This window comes from Phyllopteryx taeniolatus, chromosome 3 (genome assembly GCF_024500385.1).
Source record: "Phyllopteryx taeniolatus isolate TA_2022b chromosome 3, UOR_Ptae_1.2, whole genome shotgun sequence".
Lineage (NCBI taxonomy): Eukaryota > Metazoa > Chordata > Actinopteri > Syngnathiformes > Syngnathidae > Phyllopteryx > Phyllopteryx taeniolatus.
In genome coordinates this window covers 595,919-619,953 of record NC_084504.1, presented here as the reverse complement: position 1 = coordinate 619,953, position 24,035 = coordinate 595,919, and the positions used below count along the sequence as shown (strand labels likewise).

The 24,035-nt window shown below is 40.8% G+C and overlaps 2 protein-coding genes across 3 annotated transcripts in view; one reads left to right on the top strand and one right to left on the bottom strand.

Annotated features, from left to right (window-relative positions):
* Positions 1 to 8,942, bottom strand: part of nr6a1a (nuclear receptor subfamily 6, group A, member 1a) — a 198,859-nt gene extending 189,917 nt beyond the window's left edge. For both annotated transcript variants that reach the window (XM_061766345.1, XM_061766346.1), the window contains exon 1: positions 8,682 to 8,942. In XM_061766345.1, the coding sequence (XP_061622329.1) occupies positions 8,682 to 8,748 (67 nt within the window). In that variant the 5' untranslated portion in view covers positions 8,749 to 8,942. The remainder of the gene's footprint in view (positions 1 to 8,681) is intronic.
* Positions 8,943 to 11,615: 2,673 nt separating this feature from the next.
* The window catches only part of olfml2a (olfactomedin-like 2A), a 35,782-nt gene continuing 23,362 nt past the window's right edge, over positions 11,616 to 24,035 (top strand). The window contains exon 1 of the mRNA XM_061766344.1: positions 11,616 to 12,009. Coding sequence (XP_061622328.1) covers positions 11,938 to 12,009 — 72 coding nt within the window. The 5' untranslated portion in view covers positions 11,616 to 11,937. The remainder of the gene's footprint in view (positions 12,010 to 24,035) is intronic.

Genomic DNA, 24,035 nt, shown 5'->3' with positions numbered 1-24,035 from the left:
TTAAACTCTGGTGGGAAGGCTTTCAACAACCTTTAGGAGTGAGTTTATGGGAATTTTTGCCCATTCTTTCAGGATCATATCTCTGAGGTCACCCACTGATGATGAATGAGAAAGTCTGGCTCATTGTCCACTCAAAATCATCCCAAAGGTGTTCTATCGAGTTGAGGGCAGAACTCTGTGCAGGCAAGTCAAGTTCATCCATACCAAATTCTCTCATCCATGTCTTCAAGGACCTTGCTTTGTGCACCGGTGCACAGACATGTTAGAACAGAAAGGGGTTATGCCAAACTGTTTGACTGTCCAAAATCTCCTGGTATGCTGAAGCATTCAGATTTCCTTTCACTGGAGTTCAGGGGCTAATATTTTGGACATTTCCAACTTTGTGGGAAGAGTTTGGAGATGGCCCGTCCGTTTCTGTTCAAACATGACTTTGCATCAGTGCACAAATCAAGGTTCATAAAGACATGGATGAGAGAGTTTTTGTAAACATTCCACCCATATTTGCCCACAAAACCGAGATACGAACCGAACCGTTGATTTTGTAAAGATTTCAAGATAGACCTTTTCCAAAAAATTCGAATAGTTAAAACAAAGTTAAAAGGTAAACTTTCATAGATTATAGATTCAGGGCCCACAATTTAAACAATTTCAAGTATTTATTTGTTTATTATTACATAATTTGGGCTTCCACCTCATAAAACCCACGAAATCAGGAATTCCCAAAAATTTATTACTGTGAAGAAATCACCATTTTCTTCTCAGTTTTTGTCCAAACCCAATTCCAAGAAGTTGGGACGTTGTGTTAAACATAAATAAAAACAGAATACAATGATTTGCAAATCATGTCCAACCTATATTTCATTGAATACACGACAAAGACAAGATATTTAATGTTCAAACTGATTAACTTTATTGTTTTTTGCAAATAATCATTATCTTAGAATTTTATGGCTGCAACACGTTACAAAAAAGCTGGGACAGGGTCATGTTTACCACTGTGTTACATCACCTTTTTTTTTAACAACATTCAATAAACGTTTGGGAACTGAGGGCACTAATTGTTGAAGCTTTGTTGGTGGAATTCTTTCCCATTCTTGCTTGATGTACAGCTTCAGCTGTTCAACAGTCCGGGGTCTCCGTTGTCGTATTTTACGCTTCATAATGCGTCACTCATCTTCAGTGGGAGACAGGTCTGGAATGCAGGCAGGCCAGTCTAGTACCCGCACTGTTTTACTATGAAGCCACGCTGTTGTAACATGTGCAGAATGTTGTTTGACATTGTCTTGCTGAAATAAGCAGGGGCGTCTGTGAAAAAGACGATGCTTGGATGGCAACATATGTTTCTCCAAAACCTGTATGTACCTTTCAGCATTTAATAGTGCCTTCACAGATGTGTAAGTTACCCACGCCATTGGCACCAGCACAGCCCCATACCATCACAGATGCTGGCTTTTGAACTTTGCGTCCATAACAGTCCGGATGGTTCTTTTCCTCTTTGGCCCGGAGGACACGACGTCCACAATTTCCAAAAACAATTTGAAATGTGGACTCGTCGGACCACAGAACACTTTTTCACTTTGCATCAGTCCATCTTAGATGAGCTCGGGCCCAGAGAAGCTGGCGGTGTTTCTGGGTGTTGTTGATAAATGGGTTTTGCTTTGCATAGTAGAGTTTCAAGTTGCACTTACGGATGTAGCGCAGAACTGTATTTACTGACATTGGTTTTCTGAAGTGTTCCTGAGCCCATGTGGTGATATCCTGAACAAATTGATGTCGGCTTTTGATGCAGTGCCGCCTGAGGGATCGAAGGTCACAGGCATTCAATGTTGGTTTTCGACCTTGCCGCTTACATGCAGTGATTTCTCCAGATTCTCTGAACCTTTTGATGATATTATGGACCGTAGATGATGAAATCCCTAAATGCCTTGCAATTGTACGTTGAGGAACATTGTCCTTAAACTGTTGACTATTTTTCACTTGTTCACAAAGAGGTGAACCTCGCCTCATCTTTGTTTGCGAATGACTGAGCAATTCAGGTAAGCTCCTTTTATACCCAATCATGGCACCCACCTGTTCCCAATTAGCCTGTTCACCTGTGGGATGTTCCAAACAGGTGTTTGATGAGCATTCCTCAACTTTCTCAGTCTTTTTTGCCACCTGTCCCAGCTTTTTTGGAACGTGTTGCAGCCATAAAATTCTATGCAACCAGTCGCCCTGTCCATGCAGCTGAGAAACACACCCACAGCATGATGCTGCCACCACCATGCTTTACTTTTGGGACTGTATTGGACAAGTGATGAGCAGTGCCTGGTTTTCTCCACACATACCGCTTACAATTAAGGCCAAAAACTTCTATCTTGGTCTCATCAGATCAGATAATCTTATTTCTCACCATCTTGCAGTCCTTCAGGTGTTTTTGTAGCAATCTCCATGCGGGCTTTCATGTGTCTTGCACTGAGGAGAGGCTTCCGTCAAGCCACTCTGCCATAAAGCCCCGATTGGTGGAGGGCTGTAGTGATGGTTGACTTTCTAGAACTTTCTCCCATCTCCCAACTGCAATTTCACAGTCAAGTACTGTGATGGCATGGGTATCAAACCAGGTTTTGGTGCTTCTGACAGTATGGGCAGGGGCCAGATCCTGCTGGAAGAGGAAATCTGCATCTCCATGCAGATCCTCAGAAGGAGGAATCATCAAGTACTCTAAAACATTCTGGTAGATTGTTGCGGTGACCTTGGATTTAAGAAAGCAGAGTTTACCAACACCTGCACTGGACATTGCACCCCAAATCATGACTTTCGTTCTTGATCGATTTTGCATCATAATTAAACATATCATCTGGTCAGCTTGGTAAATTTGTTCGACCAGACACTGTTCCACGGTCGCCATTGTTGTTGCTTTGTTCCTTGTTTCGGAAAGGAAAGGAAAAACGGCCACCGGAAATGGCCAAAAAATGCAGAGGAAACTCCACCCTGTGGTGTCCTAGCCAATACCAGCCGGAGGAACACCCCCGACTTGGAGAAGAACTGCAGTACATTTTCAAAACTACGCGCGTGGGTTGCGCTCGAGTATTAAGGCAAACTGCGTGCGGGATAGCCGCAGTGACCTTCAGCGCGGTCGCGAGTAAAAAGAAGCCTTCAGAAGTGGCTTGACCCAAGGAACCCGACAGTTGTAGCCCATCTCCCGGATGCGTCTGAATGTGGTAGTTTTTGAAGCTGTGACTCCTGCCTCATTCCACTCTTTCTGGATCTCTGCTAGATTCTTGAATCTTCTCTGTTTGATAATCCGCTGAAATCCACGGTCATCTCTTTTTCTGGTGCATCTTCTCCTGCCACATTTTGTCCTTCCACTAGACTTTCCAATGATATGCTCAGACACAGCCAGCCTCCTTAGCTATGAGGGTATCAATGATGGTCTTCTGGCCAGTTGTCAAGTCTGCAGTCTTCCCCATATTGAACCCAACTGAGACAATTGAACCAAACTGAACCAATTTAATGACACCTGGTTGAGTTTAGTCGGTGATTAGGGTGTGACACTCAGTTTAAAACATTTATAGCCTGCAAAATTTGGGCTGATTTCTTCACAGTATTCTAATTTTTTGAATTCCTGATTTTATGAGCTGGAAGCCCAAATTATGTAAAATAAACAAATAAATACTTGAAATTGTTTAAATTGTGGGTCCTGAATCTACAATCTATGAAAGTTTAACTTTTTGAATGGAATTATGTAAATAAATAAACTTTTCCATGATATTCACATTTTTTGGAAACGGTCTGTCGTTCTAAAAAATGTGCTTTCGTGTCAGGCCTAAACACATCATATATTGAGAGAGAGCAAGCGCAATGGATAACAAAATATCGTTCAAACAATAAAAAAAAAGAGAGTAACTGCAATAAAAATCTCCAATATAGGGGCACCGCGAAGCAAAAACCGTGATGTAGCGGACTATTACTCTGTATTTCGTGATGATAAATTACACCCATTGTTCCATGGCTGGGATTCATTGATTCCATAACATGTGCATCCCGCGACTCACATAGTCTCAAGTGTAAAATTATCTGTGTGTGTGTGTGTGCGCGTGTGTGCGTGTGTGTGTGTGTGTGTGTGTCTCACACACACATACATACATACATACACACACACACACACACACACACAAAAAGGGGAAAGTTAACTGCTTATAAAGCATAAGCACAGTGACACAATAATATTCAGGCAGTAGTTGACTTGAGCAAACCCTTTTTCAGCGTCATTGGATTGACAGGTGAAGGTTTCACATCACAGTCCAGCAACTCGAGGGCAGGCCTTATTTTATATTTCATCCTATATTTAACCAGGTAAAAGCTTATTGAGAGATAAAATCCCTTTCAAAAAACAAGAGGCAGCAAAAATTACACAGGCAGCTGAAAATATACAGTACATAACATGCCAACATTAATAAAATAGATACAAAATAAAGACTAAAAAATAAGTGACATTAAAATGTATGGCATCTGATTTAAAAAAGTGATAACACCCAAATGCTTTAGAGTACATACATGGTGTATTTTATTTATTTATTTATTTATTTAATTATTATTATTATTCATTCAAATTTGGGAGGCTTTAAGACATTTTTTGGGTCTCTTTAGTGGGTAAATGACTCTTTACCTATGTGCCAAATGGTTAATATTTGTTTGAGTGCATTTTGCGAACAGAGCCTGAGTCTGATTTACTGTATTTATAGTTTATTTATCTAAGATATTTTATTTATTGCTCTACATTGCAATGCCAATGTTCAATGTTCTTTATAATTGAAAGCTTATTGTTCTTAAAAAGGATGTACTTGAATTATCATGCGCTACAATATAATTATATCAGTGGCATAAAAAAAAAAAAAAGATATCATTTATTGTTATAGTTTTGGGGAAAATATATCTTCCTAAAAATGTTGGTACAGTGGCAGGCTGAAACACTTATGTTTATATTATATATTTTATTATTATTTATTATATTGAGAGAGAGCAAGGGCAATGGATAACACAAACATACTGTACAAATGTCCATATACAAATCTGCAATACAGCGGGACTGCGAAGCAACAATCGTCATATAGCGGACGATTACTGTATCTGTATAGTCTGTGATGATAAATTGCAGGGACTCATTGATCCAGGGCTGTGTAAAATTTTATATTATATTATATTAGAGAGAGAGAGAGAGAGAGAGAGAGAGAGAGAGAGAGAGAGAGAGAGAGAGATCTTTTTGGTCAGCAGTGGTTTTCATCTTGGAACTGCCATGCAGGCCATTTTTGCCCAGTCTCATTCTTATGGTGGAGTCATGAACACTGACCTTTACCGAGGCAAGTGAGGCCTGCAGTTCTTTGGATGTTGTTGTAGGGTCTTTTGTGACTTCTTGGATGAGTCATCGCTGCGCTCTTAGGGTACTTTTGATTGGCCAGCCACTCCAGGGAAGGTTCACCACTGTTCTGTGTTTGCAGCTAATGGCTCTCACTGTGGTTCGCTGGACTCCCAAAGCTTTAGAAATGGCTTTATAACCTTTTCCTAATGATGGGCAAATGATACCGAGGCTTTGGAGACACTCTTCCTGAAGCGGAGTGATTCGAAACGCTGTGTCGCGGAGCTTGTATCAAAACACCTGTGTCACATGACTGATGACGTTTGAAGCTTCGAACGTCATCTCTGTTTCGCTTCGCGCCTCATTCCTTCAAAATGTTTCGAAGTTTTTCATTGGCATTCGTTTCAACGCATTCTGAGCCAATGACAGGTTTGACAGATTTGAGTGGTTTGGCGCCATACTAGCTATATAAGATGCATCATTATGCTTCAAAATGGGGTTGTGAGGAGATAGAGATTTGGAAAGTGACATTATTTTGGTCAACCATACAAGTCCCCAAATGACAAACCATTATCTTTAACGGTTTTCCTACACACACACACACACACACACACACACATACACACACACACACAAAACAATGTTTCTGAATTCACACATCATGATCATTTGCAAAGTAGGAAGGATCTTTAATCCTGTTAGGGACTTTTATTGCAGTTTTTAAATAAAGCTCAAAGCTTTAAATAAACCATTAACCAACATTTAACATTTAATATAATTTGCATTTATTCTTTGGGTTAATCTGGAATGTGTTTTAAGAGTATGGGGGAGAGCATCTGCATATTTTATTGTAATGACGATATAATCATTATTTGTTATGAATGGACAAAACACTTAAATGACCTTACAGACTTTTCTGAACTTTTATTGCTGTCATGAGAAACAGTGCCAGTGCTTCAGTCGTGCTCTTTAGAGGTTGCTATGGTTTCGGTTGTCCACCAGATGTCACCATCACCGAAGCCTTGCCGCTTTGATCATTTTCGGCACAATTGTTAGGAAAGCCTCAGTGCTTCACTTGCCCACCATTACCTTTTCCACACTGACAGATCTCAGTTACGTTCTTTCTCATTTGCTCCTGAAAATCTCAGCATTATGTCGAGCTTTTGGTCTCCTTTACTTTGTCAGGTAGGTCCTACTTAAGTGATTTTTTTTGATTGAGAACAGGTGTGGCAGTATCAGGCCTGGCTGTGGCTAGAGAAATTGAACTCAGGCATTATAAACCACAGTTATGTTTTAACAGCAGGGGCGATCGCTTTTTCCACACAGGTCCATGGAGGTTTGGATTTTCTTTCTCCCTTAATAATAATTTTTTTTTTTTTTAAAACTGCATTTTGTGCTTACTTGTGTTGTCTTTGACTCATTACATTTATTTGATGATGGGAAAGATTTAGGTGTGACAAATATTTTTTCACACCACTGTAGGTTAGAGAGAGAGAAAATCATAAAATCAAGAAAATATGTTTTCTCTAATGCGACAACTGTACAAAGCAGATGATTCTTGGGGTTGTAATAAATTAAGATCACCTGATTAAAAAGAGAAGGCTGTCAAACTAAAAACCAGACATCTCCATGGATGGCCTCTACCCCCAACCCCTCCGCCCACTCTGCTCCAGCACTAGCCCCTCATCTACTGTACTCCTCCTGGCTCATCATTCAAGCATCTCGGCGGAGAGGAGGGGGTTGCATCCTGTCACTGCCCCACCCATCGCCAGCCGTCCCCTTCACCCTGCCCCAAGGGACAGGACAAACCCTGAAGCCAACTTCTTTACACCCGAGCAAAAGCAGGAGCTGACAAAGCACTTTCTTTCAGCCTATCGGCCCCCCAATGCCAGCCTCCAAACCCCCCAGGGCCAAACATATGCAAGCCTCCTATCCAACCTGTCTTTCTGCTTTGTACTCTACTTCCAGTGAGCTTAATTACATTAAAGCAAACACACTTCATTGAGCAGGAAGGTAGAGCGAAATTCCTTCTCAATTCAAACATCAATAAAAATTTTATTTGTTCTTCAAATGTGGCTCTGTGGAGAAGCTGCAACAGAAGGTGGATGGGGGGGGGGGGTTAAGATGCTTTGTTTGGAAAACAATGTGAGGTAATAGAAAGGCTTAAACAGTAACACTTCTGCTCTTTTCCATCTAGTGAGTGACCGGTTAACCTACTGGACTTTAACATATGAAGCAATAAGGAAAATATTATCAGTAGACAACCATCTAAAACTTGATCAAGTGGTCTCTGCATGTCAGGAAAACAGTCTGACTTTAAGTCAGTCAGTCAGTTAATCAACAAATTATCTCAGTTAAACTCATGACATCATTTCATGATTTAATGGGAAAAAATTAATACTCAAAGCTTCCGAACCACAACAGTACATCATCAAACTATCAAGAACAATATGTGTACTAATATCACAGTTGCTTGTGCCGGTTAGGCATCAAATGGAAAATTAAATCCAGACAGTCAGATGATGATTTAAAAAAAATAAATAAATAAAGTGTATCAGAAAAATATAAAATACATATATGATTGAGAGGTGAATGCTTGAAAACTGATGTTTTTTTCTGATTTGAACTATTTAGTTTTCATTATTGTTATAATGATCATGATGCCATACTTTTCAGCGTAATAAATAATTAATTTGTAAGCCGTCTGTATTTAATTGGGCTAATTTAGTCAAGCGTTGTTCTCCAATCAAATGAAAGGCACAAATCAAACAAGCACACAGCAAGGGCACTGTGGACAGCGCACGTGACTTCAAAAGGGATGCTAACATGAATTTGCCATCTTCTCGTTCTCACAGTCTTTATTTGGGGCCTTTCCCATTTTGTCTTACGCGTGCAACACCGGATTTGGGGACTAATGGCGGCCAGTGTTTCCTCCAAGTTCAAAAGTTCACCTTTTACGATCAACCCGCGCCTGACTGACCAGCACCAAATAAAAACATTCCGACCTCTGTTGCCAACACACGCACACACACACACACACACACACACTTTAAGATGCAGGAAAGCTAAGTCACGGAGATACATCTACACTTCACGTCTTCACTGCCACACTATCAAAACAACAACTAAAATCACACGTAAAAAAAATAAATTAATACAAAAAAACATGACTCATAAGAAACCGAGTTACCGAAATAAAATGTTTCACTTGACGACAGCTCTAAGTAACTCTCGCTAATGCTAATTTAGACTGGCTTGTGTGATCCCAGCCGTGATAACCTCTTATAAAACCGATGACACTGAATACAAAGTTCCAATTGTATTCATACACGTTACGTTTGCCTACCGTGAACCGGCTTGGCGTTGTTTCTCTCCGGGTAGTCGAACCCATTCGTCCTCTTCTCTATCTCCATCCTCCTGCAGGAACTGATACCGAGTCAGTCCCGCGTCGTTCTTTCTTTCTTTCACCGCCACCCCCCAAATAAATGTCCCGGCGTGATGAAAAGCGGCTGCTAAATGCAACGCGTGGAAATGTGAGTGCACAGGTTTTGGTTGAGCCTGGCCACCTCACCGCTCTATGCTGTGTCCCATGCTTTCCTGACTGCTGCCAGCCAGTCCGAATGGAAGCACACGATCACACCCCCAAGCGTGGTGCGTTCGGAGACTGTAGGAACTTTGGTACCACAACCTTCCTCATCAATTGGCTGTTTGTTTACGTTTTTGATCAAGTCTTATGAGACATGTCATTTGTTTTTTTTTATGTATGTGCAGGCCCACATAATTGTGGCTTTCCAAAGTCACCTCCTAAAATGTAGATTTTAGTTGAATTTGTTGAAATATCCGCATGTGGTTTAGGGAACACGTGTCCATATTACTACTTCTATTACTAGCTCAAATCACCATGTCCTCTACGTATAGTACAGTGACATACGTATACGTTACGAAATACGTAAAAAAAAAAAAACACACACAATCATGTAACTGACCATATTCTATATATATCCCTGTGAAATATCGTTTTACACATTTTCTTCCTTCGAGCACGAATTCAAACTCTGGATTACAGCAAATTGTTCGCGTGAAACCTTTGATGAAGAGGTCTACGTACGCTGTCTTGTTTCTGTCATGTTTTCAGTTGAGATGAAATTTCATTGCTTGAAAGTCATCTATTCAACTGCATTGTATCAAATATTCCAAATCGGAAAATTCATAAATAGGCTTTTTAAAATATGTATTTTCTCGAGTTTCCGGATGGGTTAACGGTTTGAGTTTGGTGGGCTCACATGTTGACAAAAAAAATATATAAAAAATGACGATCTGGGAGTCATTAACAAATATTCACAACTTCAAGTAGTTTTGTTTGCTGCATAATTCCTCCGGTTCATATGTGGCGTTTTTCTCAAATTGTCCATCAGATGTCCATACTCCCATGTCCCATTCCATATGGCAATTAAGCCGTTTTAACATTTAATCGCTAGATTGGATATGTGTTGAAGATATCTGTAAAACAATTTGGCCGAGTCAAAAAGAACATGAGCGATATCCGTAACGTGAATCCTCCTATGCACAATGAGCATTTCAGATATCTTCAACGTCATTTCGCTTAGGACATATGACGTCACGTTTGTCATTCATTGTGTTTGGGGTTCTTCATTACAGCTATCTACGATTCAATTCCGGATATCCGCTATGTGAATTACGGATATCTGCAAGGGAATTGTAGATATATCTTACTCCAGTTTGAGATACCTACAATTAGATTCTGACTAGTCATAATTCCAGTTCGTGATATCTCTAATTCAGCTCAATTCAAGATATTTACATGTCCCTTTTCGGATATCCGGCATGAAGTTTTGACTAGGCGCAATCAAAATGAAGATATCTACAACTGGAATTATGAAGTCAAAATCAAATTGTAGATTTCAACTCTTGTCTAACAAGTTTTTATGAAATCCAGAGGTGGCAAAGGGGACTGGAGTGAGCACAATACAACGTTTAGAACGACTTCCTGGCTGTCAACGTGTTAAGTGCTGCAAGTAATGAACTAGAGAAAGTTAAGGCCTAAGTAAGTTGTGGACTCCCATTGCCAACTAATACAAGAAACAGAATGGGGGAAAAAAGTATCTTTTATTTGATATCTGGTGACACATTTGTCACCCTGGGGTGTGTAATTTGTAGACGGTCACTATCACGGACGGTAAGCGAAATGTAGAATCAAGCGCCGTTATTGCTGTTATTGCATTTACATTTGTAGTGACAACAAATCCAGCCGCGTGTGTTTTACAGACAGTTTCCGAAATTGCTTTGGCGACACTTAGAGGTGATGCTGGGAAATCTGCACATCACACACGCACATGAACAATTAGCGCTGAGGAACAGCGAACACATCCGCGTGTCTGCAATTACACGCGTGGCTAGAAAAGCATGCGCAAAGTGATGCAGAAAATACCAATAACAACAACGGCTGCTTTACCTCTATTGGCAGACATTGCAAACCGCGCAATACGGAGAGAATGTCTGTTCAAAGACAGAGAGGATTTATTAACAAATGATGACAACTGTGCGCGATAGGTGGCTTCTTAGTGAGTACACTTATTCGTGTAATTATCCTAATATTGATCCCCCTGATGTGCACTGAACACGTGCGCCCCCAAAATTCAATCCCGTATTCGCAGCAGGATCACTAGTCAGTGGTAGAAGTTAGTGGCTGTTTTTTTTTTTTTTTTTTTTTGGTTAAACCACAGCTTCCGATCTTTCTAACAAGCCCCTAATTGTCTCTGTGTGCAAAGTACCCGAGTTGCGTGAAGTTTGAAACTGCGAGGCAGGTGTGCTAACCAGTCGGCCGCCGTCATTTGGTTCTTGTAATTTAATATATGCTACAAAGTGGAAATTGAATTTCCCTTTGGAGGCAATAATTAGCAGGCTACAATGAAAGAGATCAAATTCAATTAAAATGGATTTAATATTCTGTTTCCCATTTGAAGAAGTCTCCCAAGTGCTTGTTTGATTCGTAAGAGCATCTTTTCCAGGACGTCTTGTCCAGTAAAATTGGCCTCAAATTGAATGTGATGGAGCGCTGTGGCATCCAGTTTCTCCAAAAGGCAATCGTGGATGGAAAATAGATGGAGGACTGCTTGCATGCTATTCTACCCCCACACTTTATCTGGATCTAGAGTTGCAAAATAATGAGTACCCACATGATGGCGCTAATGACATTTACCATTCCAAATATCCTTTCAAATCCCCCACTTGTCTTCAGTTCGGTGGTTGGGATGCACGCTGTTTTTTTTTTCATGGTTTAATTTCCTCGTATATGTACAACCTAGAATTACGACATTTTCACCTACAGGAATGATGGTTATGATTGTTATTGTTGTTACAACAACAATAACAACTACTAATCCTACTACTTCAAAGCCCCTCCCAAGAGGAGGACAGCGGACGCCAGCCTCTTTGCATCCACACGATCACTCACTATATGATCCTCCTGTGTGAAATGGAGCTGAATTAGGGGCCCTTCACTTTATGGGCACTTAAGACTGAATGCAGTGACCAGTGGTTTGTATTATGTGTGAGCGTTCACGGCTGGACTCACGGGTGAAATGATGTGGAGATACACGAATTTGTTAACGTTTCTGCTGGTCCTGTTTAAAGATGCAGCTTCACAAAGCAAGGTAAGTGGAGATAAAATGCAAATCTCAATTTCGCACAGCGCAATGGTCTGTCATTTATTTACCTAATCTGCCCAAAGTTTCCATTGATACTCCTGCTTTTTTATTATTTTTATTTTCATTTTTTTTAACCTGCATTGTTGCTTGTATACCTTCTTCAGAAGAAAAAAAGTGTTGAACATCCAGCGTATCTTTGCAGAGGTTTTTCTGCATATTTTATCATTTGAGGAAATCATTTTAAAGGGATCTTGCAATATAAATATTAGTAGTTCTATGGAACGTGGGGACCTGATGCCGCTTGCTGGGAATCTGCAATATCTGGCTGACTTTGTTTGGACAGCTGCTGAGCTCCAGTAACAATTTAATCTCACAGTCAATCCAAACCCAGCACACACAAAGGGAGACTATTAACTTTAGCACTTTATGACTTCTTTTGTAGATGAAGGCAAATCAAGCATGTATAACTGTGACAGAACAAACTTGAATCTCAGAAAACTGTCACATTTTGCATAAGCACCAAACTGTACACTTTCATAGATAAACACCCATTGTATTGTATTTTAACCCTATGTATTCAGTGTTTGGGGAGTAACTAATTACATGTTACGAGGGTACATAATTGAATTACAAAATGTATCTAATTGTAATCCATTACAACACTGGGATAAAATTTGTAATTAAATTAGTTCTTTTTGGAAATTTCCATGATTACCAATTTTGGTTACATTCATTTTTTTTTTTCACATGACTTCCTCCTTCTAAAACTGACACTTGTGATTGGCCCTCTCTACTCAGGTGCCAGTTGGCTGTAGACTCAAACATGACATATTTTTTCCAAATGTGACCTGGAAGCACCACCTTGTGGTGCAATAGTTTGTTTGAGATTTTCAAAAGGTAGACTCGGTTAAACATTTGAGCACATAAAAAAATATTGGGTGTCATTCACTAACCGTGCGTCCGCACAGATTTGTGCTTAAATCGTTTGTACCCACGTTTGATGCACAAATCTGTGAATCATTCATATGTTTGTACTTGTTTTTGTCCGTACTCTGCAATATCCAGAATCAGCTTTAGAAAAAATGTCAAATGCACATCTTTTACCAAAGATATACAAACTATTGGAACTATAGTTGTTCATAAAAAACAATAACTTTGGTGATAATAGTGTAAATCAAACCAGGAATTTGCTTTTGACTGTCCTAAATAACCGTGAAAAGGACACTTCACATCCCTCGTTCCTTTCAAGTGCTTGTACCATATTTGTATGTGATTCTGCACATGCAAATGTGATGTAAGTTGATTGATTCGTATATACATCGCAGCCAACGTTTTGAAAAAAAGGATAAAGATTGAGAAAGTCATTAAAGTTTTGGAGACATCTCTTGTGACTTTTTTAAAAATCTCTTGTGACTCCACGCATTGACTGAGATGCGTCAGTTTATGAAGATTTCAGGTCACTGGCCAGAGCTCGTCATTTAGAATGAATTCTGATCCACTAACATACACACGGTGGTGTAAAGAAAATTGGCCAGTACGCACGTGTCATGAATCTCATGGCGATTTTGTGTATACGCTCAATTTAGACAGCTGAGCCAAAGATTTTGCAGTGTTTCTTCGGACAAATGACACAGACAGTTAACTGTCTAATAGAAATGAGCCACACATTTGTATGTAGCCATTGTCATGTGCACACTGTACTCGATACCATGAGAGACGAGAGTTTACTAAATACAATGTACATAACAGGACGGAATCATTCAACAATGTCCAAGTATGGTGCATGACTGTCTAACAATGTCCAACTATGGTGCATGGCTGTCTAATAACCGCCTGCTCTGGATACAATCAAAAGGGGGAAGTAATGGAGGTCATGGAAGAGTAAAGCTGCTATATAGTAAATTATAGGTTGTAGCATGTGGAAGTATCCGCCCTAACTAGTGGAGTAATTTGAGTTACAATATAAATTGTATGATACTGTAGTACTATAGTAATTCACTTCAGTGTGCTTGTTTGACTGAGTCAGCTTTCCCACCACATTTTAATGGGGAATTGAAATCCAACGCTTCAGGGGCCATTTTCCTAGTTTCATCAAATACAGCTCTCAAAAGGAACAGTCTTGCATGAAGAGATTGAATGTTCTAAATAACCAGACTTCAACTCCCTCCAACACCTTTTGGAAATTTAAGAATGCTGACTATGAGCCAGAATTTATCACCCATCATCAGCCTGTACCTTAATATTGCTCTTGTGAATGAATGGGAGAAAATCCCAACTTTGTGTTTCAAGCATCTGCCACAAGAAATGAAATGACAGGCTCAGAAGTCTATACCACACAATGATGCTTGACTTACATTTATGTAATGTACATCCAAGAATAATGAGGAGCTGTATTAGCATTAATGTCCTAAATCACATCACAGTATGTGTAGAAACTATACATCATAAATAGTATTAAAGTCATTTGTTTTGCAGCAGTGACCATGGAATGTTATTCTCGTCATACAAGGTAAGATGTCTGGCTCACAGCTCTGAGTTTTAGGAGTTCAGCTCTGGTCTTCCTGTGTGGAGTTAGCATGTACTCCCCGCTCTTGCTCGGGTTTTATCCAGGTACTAAGTCTCTTGCACACATTCCAAAAACATGCTGTTAGGTTAAGACTCCAAATTGTCCATAGTCCATAAGTGTGAATGTGCATCTGAATCATTGTTTATCTATTGTATATTTGCCCTACGTTTGGCTGGCAACCAGGGTGGCCCCCGTTTCCCCACTAAAGTCATAGGCTCCAGCTCACTCTGTCACGTTTGGGGTTTGGTCGAAGGCAAGGAAGGCAAGGCAAAAACATGGAGGACCCAAGTGCAGGGAAGCCGGGAGGCAACACAGTAGTGCAGGAGTATATTAAAAATTATATTTAATTCCAAAGACAAAGATCATGAATAAGTCTAATTGCTAATTAACAAAGTCCAAAATCTAAACACAAAGTAACAAAGAAACACTTGCGTAAACCCAAAACAAGAAATAAGACATGACTGGTGAAATAACTGCGCGACAACTGGCGACTATGACATGGCACAGACAGAGACAAAGACACCTGACAATGACATACTGCAAAGACGTGACAACGACAATGAACCGACAAGAACTGAAATAAACCAGGGAACTAAATACAAACAGATTGACGAGACAACGACCCCTCAGGTCAGTCTGGTGGCCATCCAGGCCACCCGAGGTGAGGTGCTTGGCTGAGCGGTTCATGAGGACGTCCAGGGTCTTTACAGGGCCATTCAGCCGGACGGCCACGGTGCTGAACCCAATAGTAATGCACGGGCCAGGCTATAGGGTTGGGTGGCGGTCGCTGGACGAGTGCCGCCGGAGCGAGGTCAGGTGGCGTCCGCTGGACGAGCGCCGCCGGAGCAACGTCGGGAGACGGCCGCTGGACGAGCGCCGCCGGAGCGAGGTCGGGAGATGGCCGCTGGACGAGCGCTGCCGAAGCCGGGATGGGTGGCGGCCGCTGGAAGAGCGCCGCCGGAGCCGGGACGGGAGAGGGCTGCTGGACGAGCGGGGATGGGTAGCAAAACAGGAGCCTGGCGCGGCTGCCGAGGAGCCAGAACGGGAGCCTGCCGAGGAGTTGGAGCCGGAAGGATATTAGGCTTGGGCATTAAAACCTACAGTGTAAATTCAGTCTGAGAAAATGTTGACCTTAGAAACTACTTACAGAGATGACATGAAGAGGATGCACTGTATTGTCGTCAACTGGAGGTGACAAATTGAATGATGTGGGATGTGGGGAGGGGAGGCGCAGCTATAAGAAAGAAAAAAATAAATAAGGCGCACCTGGTTTTACACCATAGTCCACATTCTGCGATTTTAAAAACTCAATTATGGATATTTTTGGTGTCCGTGGTTAGGGAGCTATAAAGCAGTAAAGTTTCACTTTAACCTAACCTAACCCACTCCTTGTCATTTTTACTGTAGTTATTGACAAGTTATACAAAAAGATACACACAGCACAATCGATGTTAAAGTATATTACTAACCTATGCTAATGCAGTCGTGAAGTTCTAATTACATTAAATATTTGCCTGAAACACAGAAAAATCAAACAAAAACCTAAGTACGGCGGTAACTGAGCATTCTTGTGCCGGGTGACGATGCATTTTTACGCCGCTGAGCAAACTAGTTCAATAAAAGCCGTTTGAGACATTGCAATGTTGTATGTTGGGGCCATCGTACACTGAGAGCCAATTACAGAGATCACAATTTCTGGTACACAATTTAATTGGCTGGTGAGCCAAGGATTAGATCCCTTAGTTCTTTATTCATTCATCAAGACATTTAATTAATTTTAATATTTCCAACGTTGGAGTAACAGCTAAGTACGAAAGGCAAACGCTGTAAAGGTATGGTTCAATAAGTTTGGTGATGAAAATCTTGCCTGTGAAGAACTCTAACCCCAAAGCCATCAAACATTTTTCGGAGAAAAAATATTGGGAGCCAGGCCCTCTCATTCAGCATCAGTGACCTCTGTATGAATGGCCAAAATTCCCATGTACATGCTTCCAAAATCTTCTAGAAAGTCTTCCCAGAAGAGGTGTTTTAGTTCCAAAGAAGGAGTCCATATTTTCTTTAATTTTTAGTCCCCTGTATGTGTAATGAATGGTGTTTCAATATTTCTGGCAATATAGTGTATGTTCCGGGCGGCACTGTGGTTAGCACATCTACTTCACAGTTCTGAAGACCCGGGTTCAAATCCAGCCTTCCCTATGTGGAGTTTGCATGTTCTCCCCTGCCTGCATGGGTTTTCTCCGGGTACTCCGGTTTCCTCCCAAATCCCCAAAACATGCATGGTAGGCAGTGATGCCGGTAACACATTACTTTCCAAAAATGCGGTCCGGTGACATCATAAGTAATCGCGTTACTTGTGATATAAGAGTACCGTATTTTCACGACCATAAGGCGCACTTAAAAGTCTTAAATTTTCTCCGAAATGGACGCCGCGCCTTATGTGTGCGCCGAGTTCCAAAATCTGCAAATGTTGTTGTGTGACTTTAATTAGCGCTCCGCTTGACTGACTGGGAGCATTTCCTGCCGACACGCTGCTTATATAGAGGAAGGCGGACGTGACTGAGGACAACATGCGGCCGTAAAGGGGGAAGGGTGCGCGTAACAGAGGAGGCTAAAGACACGCCCCCAGTAGGTATATAGTTCCGGTATGTGCATCGGCTTGGCAAAGGACCCCCGAAAATGGCACCTACGAAGAGACACGCTTACGAAGCACAGGTTAAACTGCAAACTATTAGTTACGCGGAGGAATAAGAATCATCTTTATTTGCCAAGTACGTCCAAAAAAGACACAAGGAATTTGTCTCCGGTAGTTGGAGACACTCTACTACGACAACAGACAGTCAATTGACAGGGAACACTTTTGAGACATAAAGACATTGACAAAAACAGTCACTGAGCAATAAAGGGTTATCTGGTAAGGCCGGTACAAATTTTTATTTTATTTTATTTTTATTTTTTTGACAACTGTGCAAAAAACAGTTTGAATGACTAATATAGCAATAGTCCGGTGCAATGATCTTTGTGCAAAGGGTGGCGAGACTTCAAGGAATGTATGCAGTTTAAAGTGACTAGTATTGCGACAATCTGGGATAATGTTGATTGTGCAAATGTTGCAGATACTCCTCAATCAGTGTGCAAGTGGGGCAAAAGCTACTCTGGCATGAGTGGCCAGTATTGGTCAACAGCAGATATGCAAATAGTGCAGCGTGGCGAGACTACTACAGTGACTGCATAATTGGCATGACAGAAATGTGACAACAAACTCAAGACAAAAAATAAATAAATTGGCAGCATGTTGCAATGGAATTTTAGGTAAGCTGTTTAAGAAGTTGATTGCAAGAAGAAAGAAGCTGTTGGAATTTCTGCTAGTTCTAGTTTGCATTGATCGGTAGTGCCTACCTGAGGGGAGGAGCTGGAAGAGCCCGTGACCGGGATGTGGAGGGTCCGAGAGGATTTTGCACGCTCTTGTCTTAGTTCTGGCAGCATGCAAGTCCTCAAGGGTGGGTACGGGGGTACCGACAATCTTTTCAGCAGTTTTGATTGTCCGTTGCAGTCGGAGTTTGTCCTTTTTTCGTGGCAACACCAAACCAGACTGTGATGGAAGAACTCAGGACTGATTCGATGACCACTGTGTGGAACTGCCTCAGCAGTTCCTGTGGCAGGCCGTGCTTTCTCAGAAGCCGCAGGAAGTACATCCTCTGCTGGGCCTTTTTTAGGACGGAGTTGATGTTGAACGCCCACTTCAGGTCCTGAGAGACTGTAATTCCCAGGAACTTGAAGGTCTCGACAGTTGACGACACAAGGCAGCTGGACAGCGTGAGGGGCAGTTGTGGCGAAGGATGCCTCCTGAAGTCCATGATCATCTCTACAGTCTTGAGCGTGTTCAGCTCCAGGTTGTGTCGGCCGCACCACAGCTCCAGCCGCTCCACTTCCTGTCAATATGCAGACTCGTCACCGTCCTTGATGAGACTGATGACGGTGTCATCTGCCCAGTGCTGATGCTGCGTGTGGATGAGGTGGCCTCCCCCAGCCTCACCTGCTGTGTCCTGCCCGTCAGGAAGCTGTAAATCCACTGGCAGATGGGAAGACCAACTTGAGCAATGGATTAATGAGCAAAGAACAGCCGGGAGAAGCGTCTCTACAGTTAGCATTCGACTGAGTGCAATAACTGAGCTTGCCATCATTCCGGGAGGCTTGACGACACCCATGTAAACAGGGCGTTCAAAGTGAAGTAGCCAGGAGCTAGGAGGCAGCGCAGGAGGCAGTTCATTGTACATTATACGCACACACACAGTTGCCTTCATGGATCCCCACACAATCGTCAGGGTTGCTACAGTCTGTGTCTGTCTGTCTATCTATCTATCTATCTATCTATCTATCTATCTATCTATCTATCTATCTATCTATCTATCTATCTATCTATCTATCTATCTATCTATCTATCTATCTATCTATCTATCTATCTATCTATCTATCTATCTATCTATCTATCTATCTATCTATCTATCTATCTATCTATCTATCCATCCATCCATCCATCCATCCATCCATCCATCCATCCATCCATCTATCTATCTATCCATCCATCCATCCATACATACATCCATACATCCATCCATCAGTTAAGAGTCTTTAAAGAAGTGTACTGAAAATGGTGTGCTTGTTTACATTTAGGTGGCTATTTGGCATGTCAAGTCTGCACTAAGTTGCTCATTTAATGTGGCTTCAACTACACTAATATTGAAGTTATTTGTTCATGTTGATGACATCATTCTGTAACTTGTGTGGCGTATATTATCAAGTAATAGATACGGTTCAGCTAATGCTTTTGTTTTTGTACTGTGGATAAGTGATATTCCTGCCACTTGATAGCTGCTGAAAGTAACTAAAAAGTTACTTTTTTACTAGCTTAGTTACTTTTTAAATAAAGTAAACAGTAAAGTAACTAAGTTACTTTTAAGATCAAGTAATCAGTAAGTAACTTTTACAAGGTAACTGTGGCAACACTGAGGATAGGTTAATTGAAGACTCTAAATTGCCCCTAAGTGTGAATGTGAGTGTGAATGGTTGTTTGTCTATATGTGCCATGCGATTGGTTGGTCGGCCAGAGTCAGCAGTGTGGCGGCCATGTTGAATGTGGCGACATTCCATCAAAGGCAATTCATCCATCCATCCATTTTCTGAGCCGCTTCTCCTCACTAGGGTCGCGGGCGTGCTGGAGCCTATCCCAGCTGTCATCGGGCAGGAGGCGGGGTACACCCTGAACTGGTTGCCAGCCAATCGCAGGGAACATAGGAACAAACAACCATTCGCACTCACAGTCATGCCTACGGGCAATTTAGAGTCTCCAATTCATGCATGTTTTTGGGATGTGGGAGGAAACCGGAGTACCCGGAGAAAACCCACGCAGGCACGGGGAGAACATGCAAACTCCACACAGGCAGGGCCCGGGATTGAACCCGGGTCCTCAGAACTGTGAGGCTGACGCTCTAACCAGTCGCCCACCGTGCCGCCAGGCAATTCATTGACTATGTTGAATGTTGCAACATTTCCAGGCATTGCATTGATGTGGTGGCCATGATGGCAGGAGTTCTATCTATTGTCGCATAGAACTACGTACAAAGACAATACACATGGCACTGGTGTTTGAGTGGAGTAAGACACACAAGCCTTTGGAGTCTGGAACATACTATTTTTGGTGCAGCAACAGTTTATTTTATTCTTTATGTCTCAAAAGTGTTCTCTGTCAATTGACTGTCTGTTGTCGTTGTCGGTTCCAACTACTGGAGACAAATTCCTTGTGTGTTTTTTGGAAAATACTTGGCAAATAAAGATGATTCTGATGATTCTGATTCTGAAAAAAAGTACTTTAATATAACGGACAATCGGCTGTAACGATGACCCTCTCACCTATTAGTCTGTTAAGTCAAGGTTCCACTGTACTGTATGTGCTTTACAATTGACTGGGTGTATCCCACCTCTTGGACAAAGTTGGCTCCGACAGGCTTGAGCTGACCCGCAATCTGAATGAGGACAAGTGGTATAGAAAATGGATTGATGGAAGTATTTGTATTTTATGCAGTTACATGATTTGCAATATTCTACATGTCCTCCATTTCTTGTGTCTGTAGAGTCATATCCTCTGAAGCCACATTGGTGCCACTGGCAAAACAAGAAACAAAGCCCTTTTAGAAGAGGCTGAGGGCATAGAGGGCACCATCAAGTGGCGTGGGAAACAGTGCGGGCACCTGCTTCGTGTTTTGGTCATAAACCAAAAGACAATCAGTGCAAGGTCGGGGGTGAGTGGCCACAAAAAGGAGACAGTTGCTCAGTCTACTGTGTCCAGTGCTTGGCACAGTGGCAGATACTTCGCGTCATTAAATTAATTTTAGCAGTCCTTTAATGTTCTTTGTTGTTTTACATAAGTGTCAAAATTTGGATGAATGGACATTTTTGCATTCCATCATTTGACTGAGGATGTTATACAGAGCTTGATTTAGTGTAAGCAATGTGAAAGTATTGTTAAAAAGTAGGGATAAACAAAGCCTAATTTATCTTTCATCAGGAGACAATAGCCGTTTTCACACTAACTAAAGCAAAACATCTTTCTGTAAGGCCCTGTGCATGTGTTGTTGTTGGGTTTTTCTTTTCTTAAAAAATGAAATGGTGGCAGGTGTGTGTGTGGACTCCCATTGAACATGAGTTTGAATGTGATCTTTTACTGATGAGCACAGCCACGTGCTAGTTACAACGGGGAGTGCATCCTTGTGCAACCAGATTTAGTTTTATTTATTTCATTTAAACTTTATTTAACCTGATAAAGGACCACTTAAAACAGAACATCTCTTTTGCAATGGTGACCTGGCCAAGAAGGCAGCAACTTAAACGTCAAGTCCAAGTCAAGTCACATGCTAGTTTATTTCAGTTGTTTATTTTCACCTCCCCTCTCAAAAAGATATAAAACTAAATCAGTTAAGTTGTACAAATTCTATCTCACATTAATGGTGGAAAAAGTTTTAAAATTATATATCTTGGTCAAAGTTCTTTTACATCACAAAAATCTGGCATTTGAACAGGGGTGTGTATACTTTTTATATCCACTGCAGCCTTGTTCCCATTTTTGTAATCTGCCTGGTGAGTCTACAGTATTGTGTTGTTTAACAAGTGGAAACAATATTATATAAGAACATTTCTTGGAGCTGAATTTGCCTTAATTTGTTATTTTACAAAGATTTTATTGTATAAAGATTTTATTTATTGTTTTATATGAAGTGATATTGTTCAGCAATTTCTGAATTTGCACATTCATATTTTTTTTTTATTTTTATTTATTTGACGTTCATGCACTGATTTAAAAAATAAATCAGAAGTTACGAGTTACTCACTGCTTGAATAGTTTTTTTCACTGAGTAGTTTCTTATGGTTAGGTAATTATTTGGAGGACTACTTTTTACTTTTACTTGAGTCATATCATCTGAAGTAACAGTACTCTTACTTGAGTACAATATTTGGCTACTCTACTCTGTGCTTAGCATTTCCTCCTCTCGAGCTTTGTATTAGCTTAGGTTTACAGGTAGATGTTTTCACACTCTATGCAGATGCATATACATCTTTAACAGAAAAAAGGGGGCAAGGAAAGCATACCTTTGTTTCTTCTACATCCAATGTAAAATCCCATGAAAACTCTTCTAGGCAACATCTCTGTGGATCATGGAACTGAGCCACTTTGCTCAGCTTGCAAATGTAGCTGATCATGTGCATGAGAAATGTTGAGTCAACATTAGACCATCAAAATAACCATGTGCATAGTCCATACACTGTGCATGGATGACCAGATTCTTAATTTTGACCTCTGGTCAGTCTATTGTCACGTTTCACATCCTCTTGGGAAAGCCACCACAAGCATAACACACATGCAATTAATATTAACAAGTGCATAAAATCTTTGCATTGATTGTAATTTAAAAAAAAACAAAAACATTCTGCACCAATTTATGTGATTTTTAGTTTAAGAAGATAGCCTTGAACTAGTAGCAGTGGACAAACCCACAGGTCTTGTAGCCATGTATAGAAAATAAATCAACTGCTGTACTGTGTACAGTGTTATACATGCTGCTCAAACAAACTGTTGTGATGCAAATGTGAAAACACTGAAGTGCTGTGATTAACAACGTCAACCATTTAGAAATTTTAAGCACGTTTTTATGTTACTCATTTGAAATATCAGTTTTTTAAATTTAGGTTAAAATTTTGGCTGTCATTCCATTCATAGCTGGGGACACCAGATACTATTTGTTCTCTATTTCAGTGCCTCATTATGTATTGGAGAGAAAATCATTTTAATGCCTTCATTTGTATTCGTATTGTTTGACTTGGCAATGTACTGTGATGAGTAACTAGCTGGACACATGAAGAGACTCAGTAGGAATGTAGATATGTACTCCCAAAAGCCGTGACGGCTTGATATAATTTGTGCTTCGGTAATTAACATGCGAGTGCCGATGACTTGCGTTTGAGCTCCAGGTCTTGGGTACTATTCTTATCCTTCAACAAAGGAACAAAGAACAAAGGCTTCCACAGAATATCCTTTATTAAATTACATTTTAGGGTCAATCTCCACAGCGACACAATGAGCAGTGTTAATTTAAAGTCAGAAAGAATATTTGGGCTGAAATGTGTCTGTGAGAAGTCTTGAGTGTCCATGAAATTGGATTTTAAAGTTCTGCTCTTCAAAATTGACCTGATATGCCAAGCACTGAGTAGTATTTTATTTTATGGTGACTTTTGTGGGAAAAGTGGTCATAAAAAAAGCACTTCTGTTTAAAAAAAGTTGGAACATACAGCTGAGCATTTGAGGTTTGTTACAGGACACCACCACTGCCTGCTCGCCTTTTAACATACAATTGTGCAGCTAATTACTTGCTGGCAAAGCACAAAAGACTGGACATGCTTGTTTATATGAGCCTGATTATAGATACAATGGGCCACACAACTAAAACTCTAAAGCCAGCAAAAGCTTTTAAATGCATGATATATTATACAGCACGTCGTGTTTTTGCAAACCTGAGTACAATTGGAAGTTCACTTTATCACTGTCAGAAATTGTTCGCCATACATGATCTAATACAGCTCACTGTGGCTTAAACACTTTTTTCCTCCTATTGTGCAGACAAGAGTTCTGGGTTGAGTCCTGTTCTTTTTTCACAAGAGAGCTATGCTAAAGCCTACATTAAACACTCCATACTCTTCATTACTAGTCTCTTAATTGAATTATCTGAATTCATGCTCCTAGCTCACCTTGGCATGAGATGCTCAGCAGTCAGGTAGATTTACAACCACACAATCCAGATCGAAGGAAAGGGCATGTATACTTTCAAAGGCAGTATATTTTTGATTTTAATAATAAGATAAGATGGTCTAGGACAGGGGGGTCAAACTCAAATTCATGTTGGGCCAAAATTAAAAATTG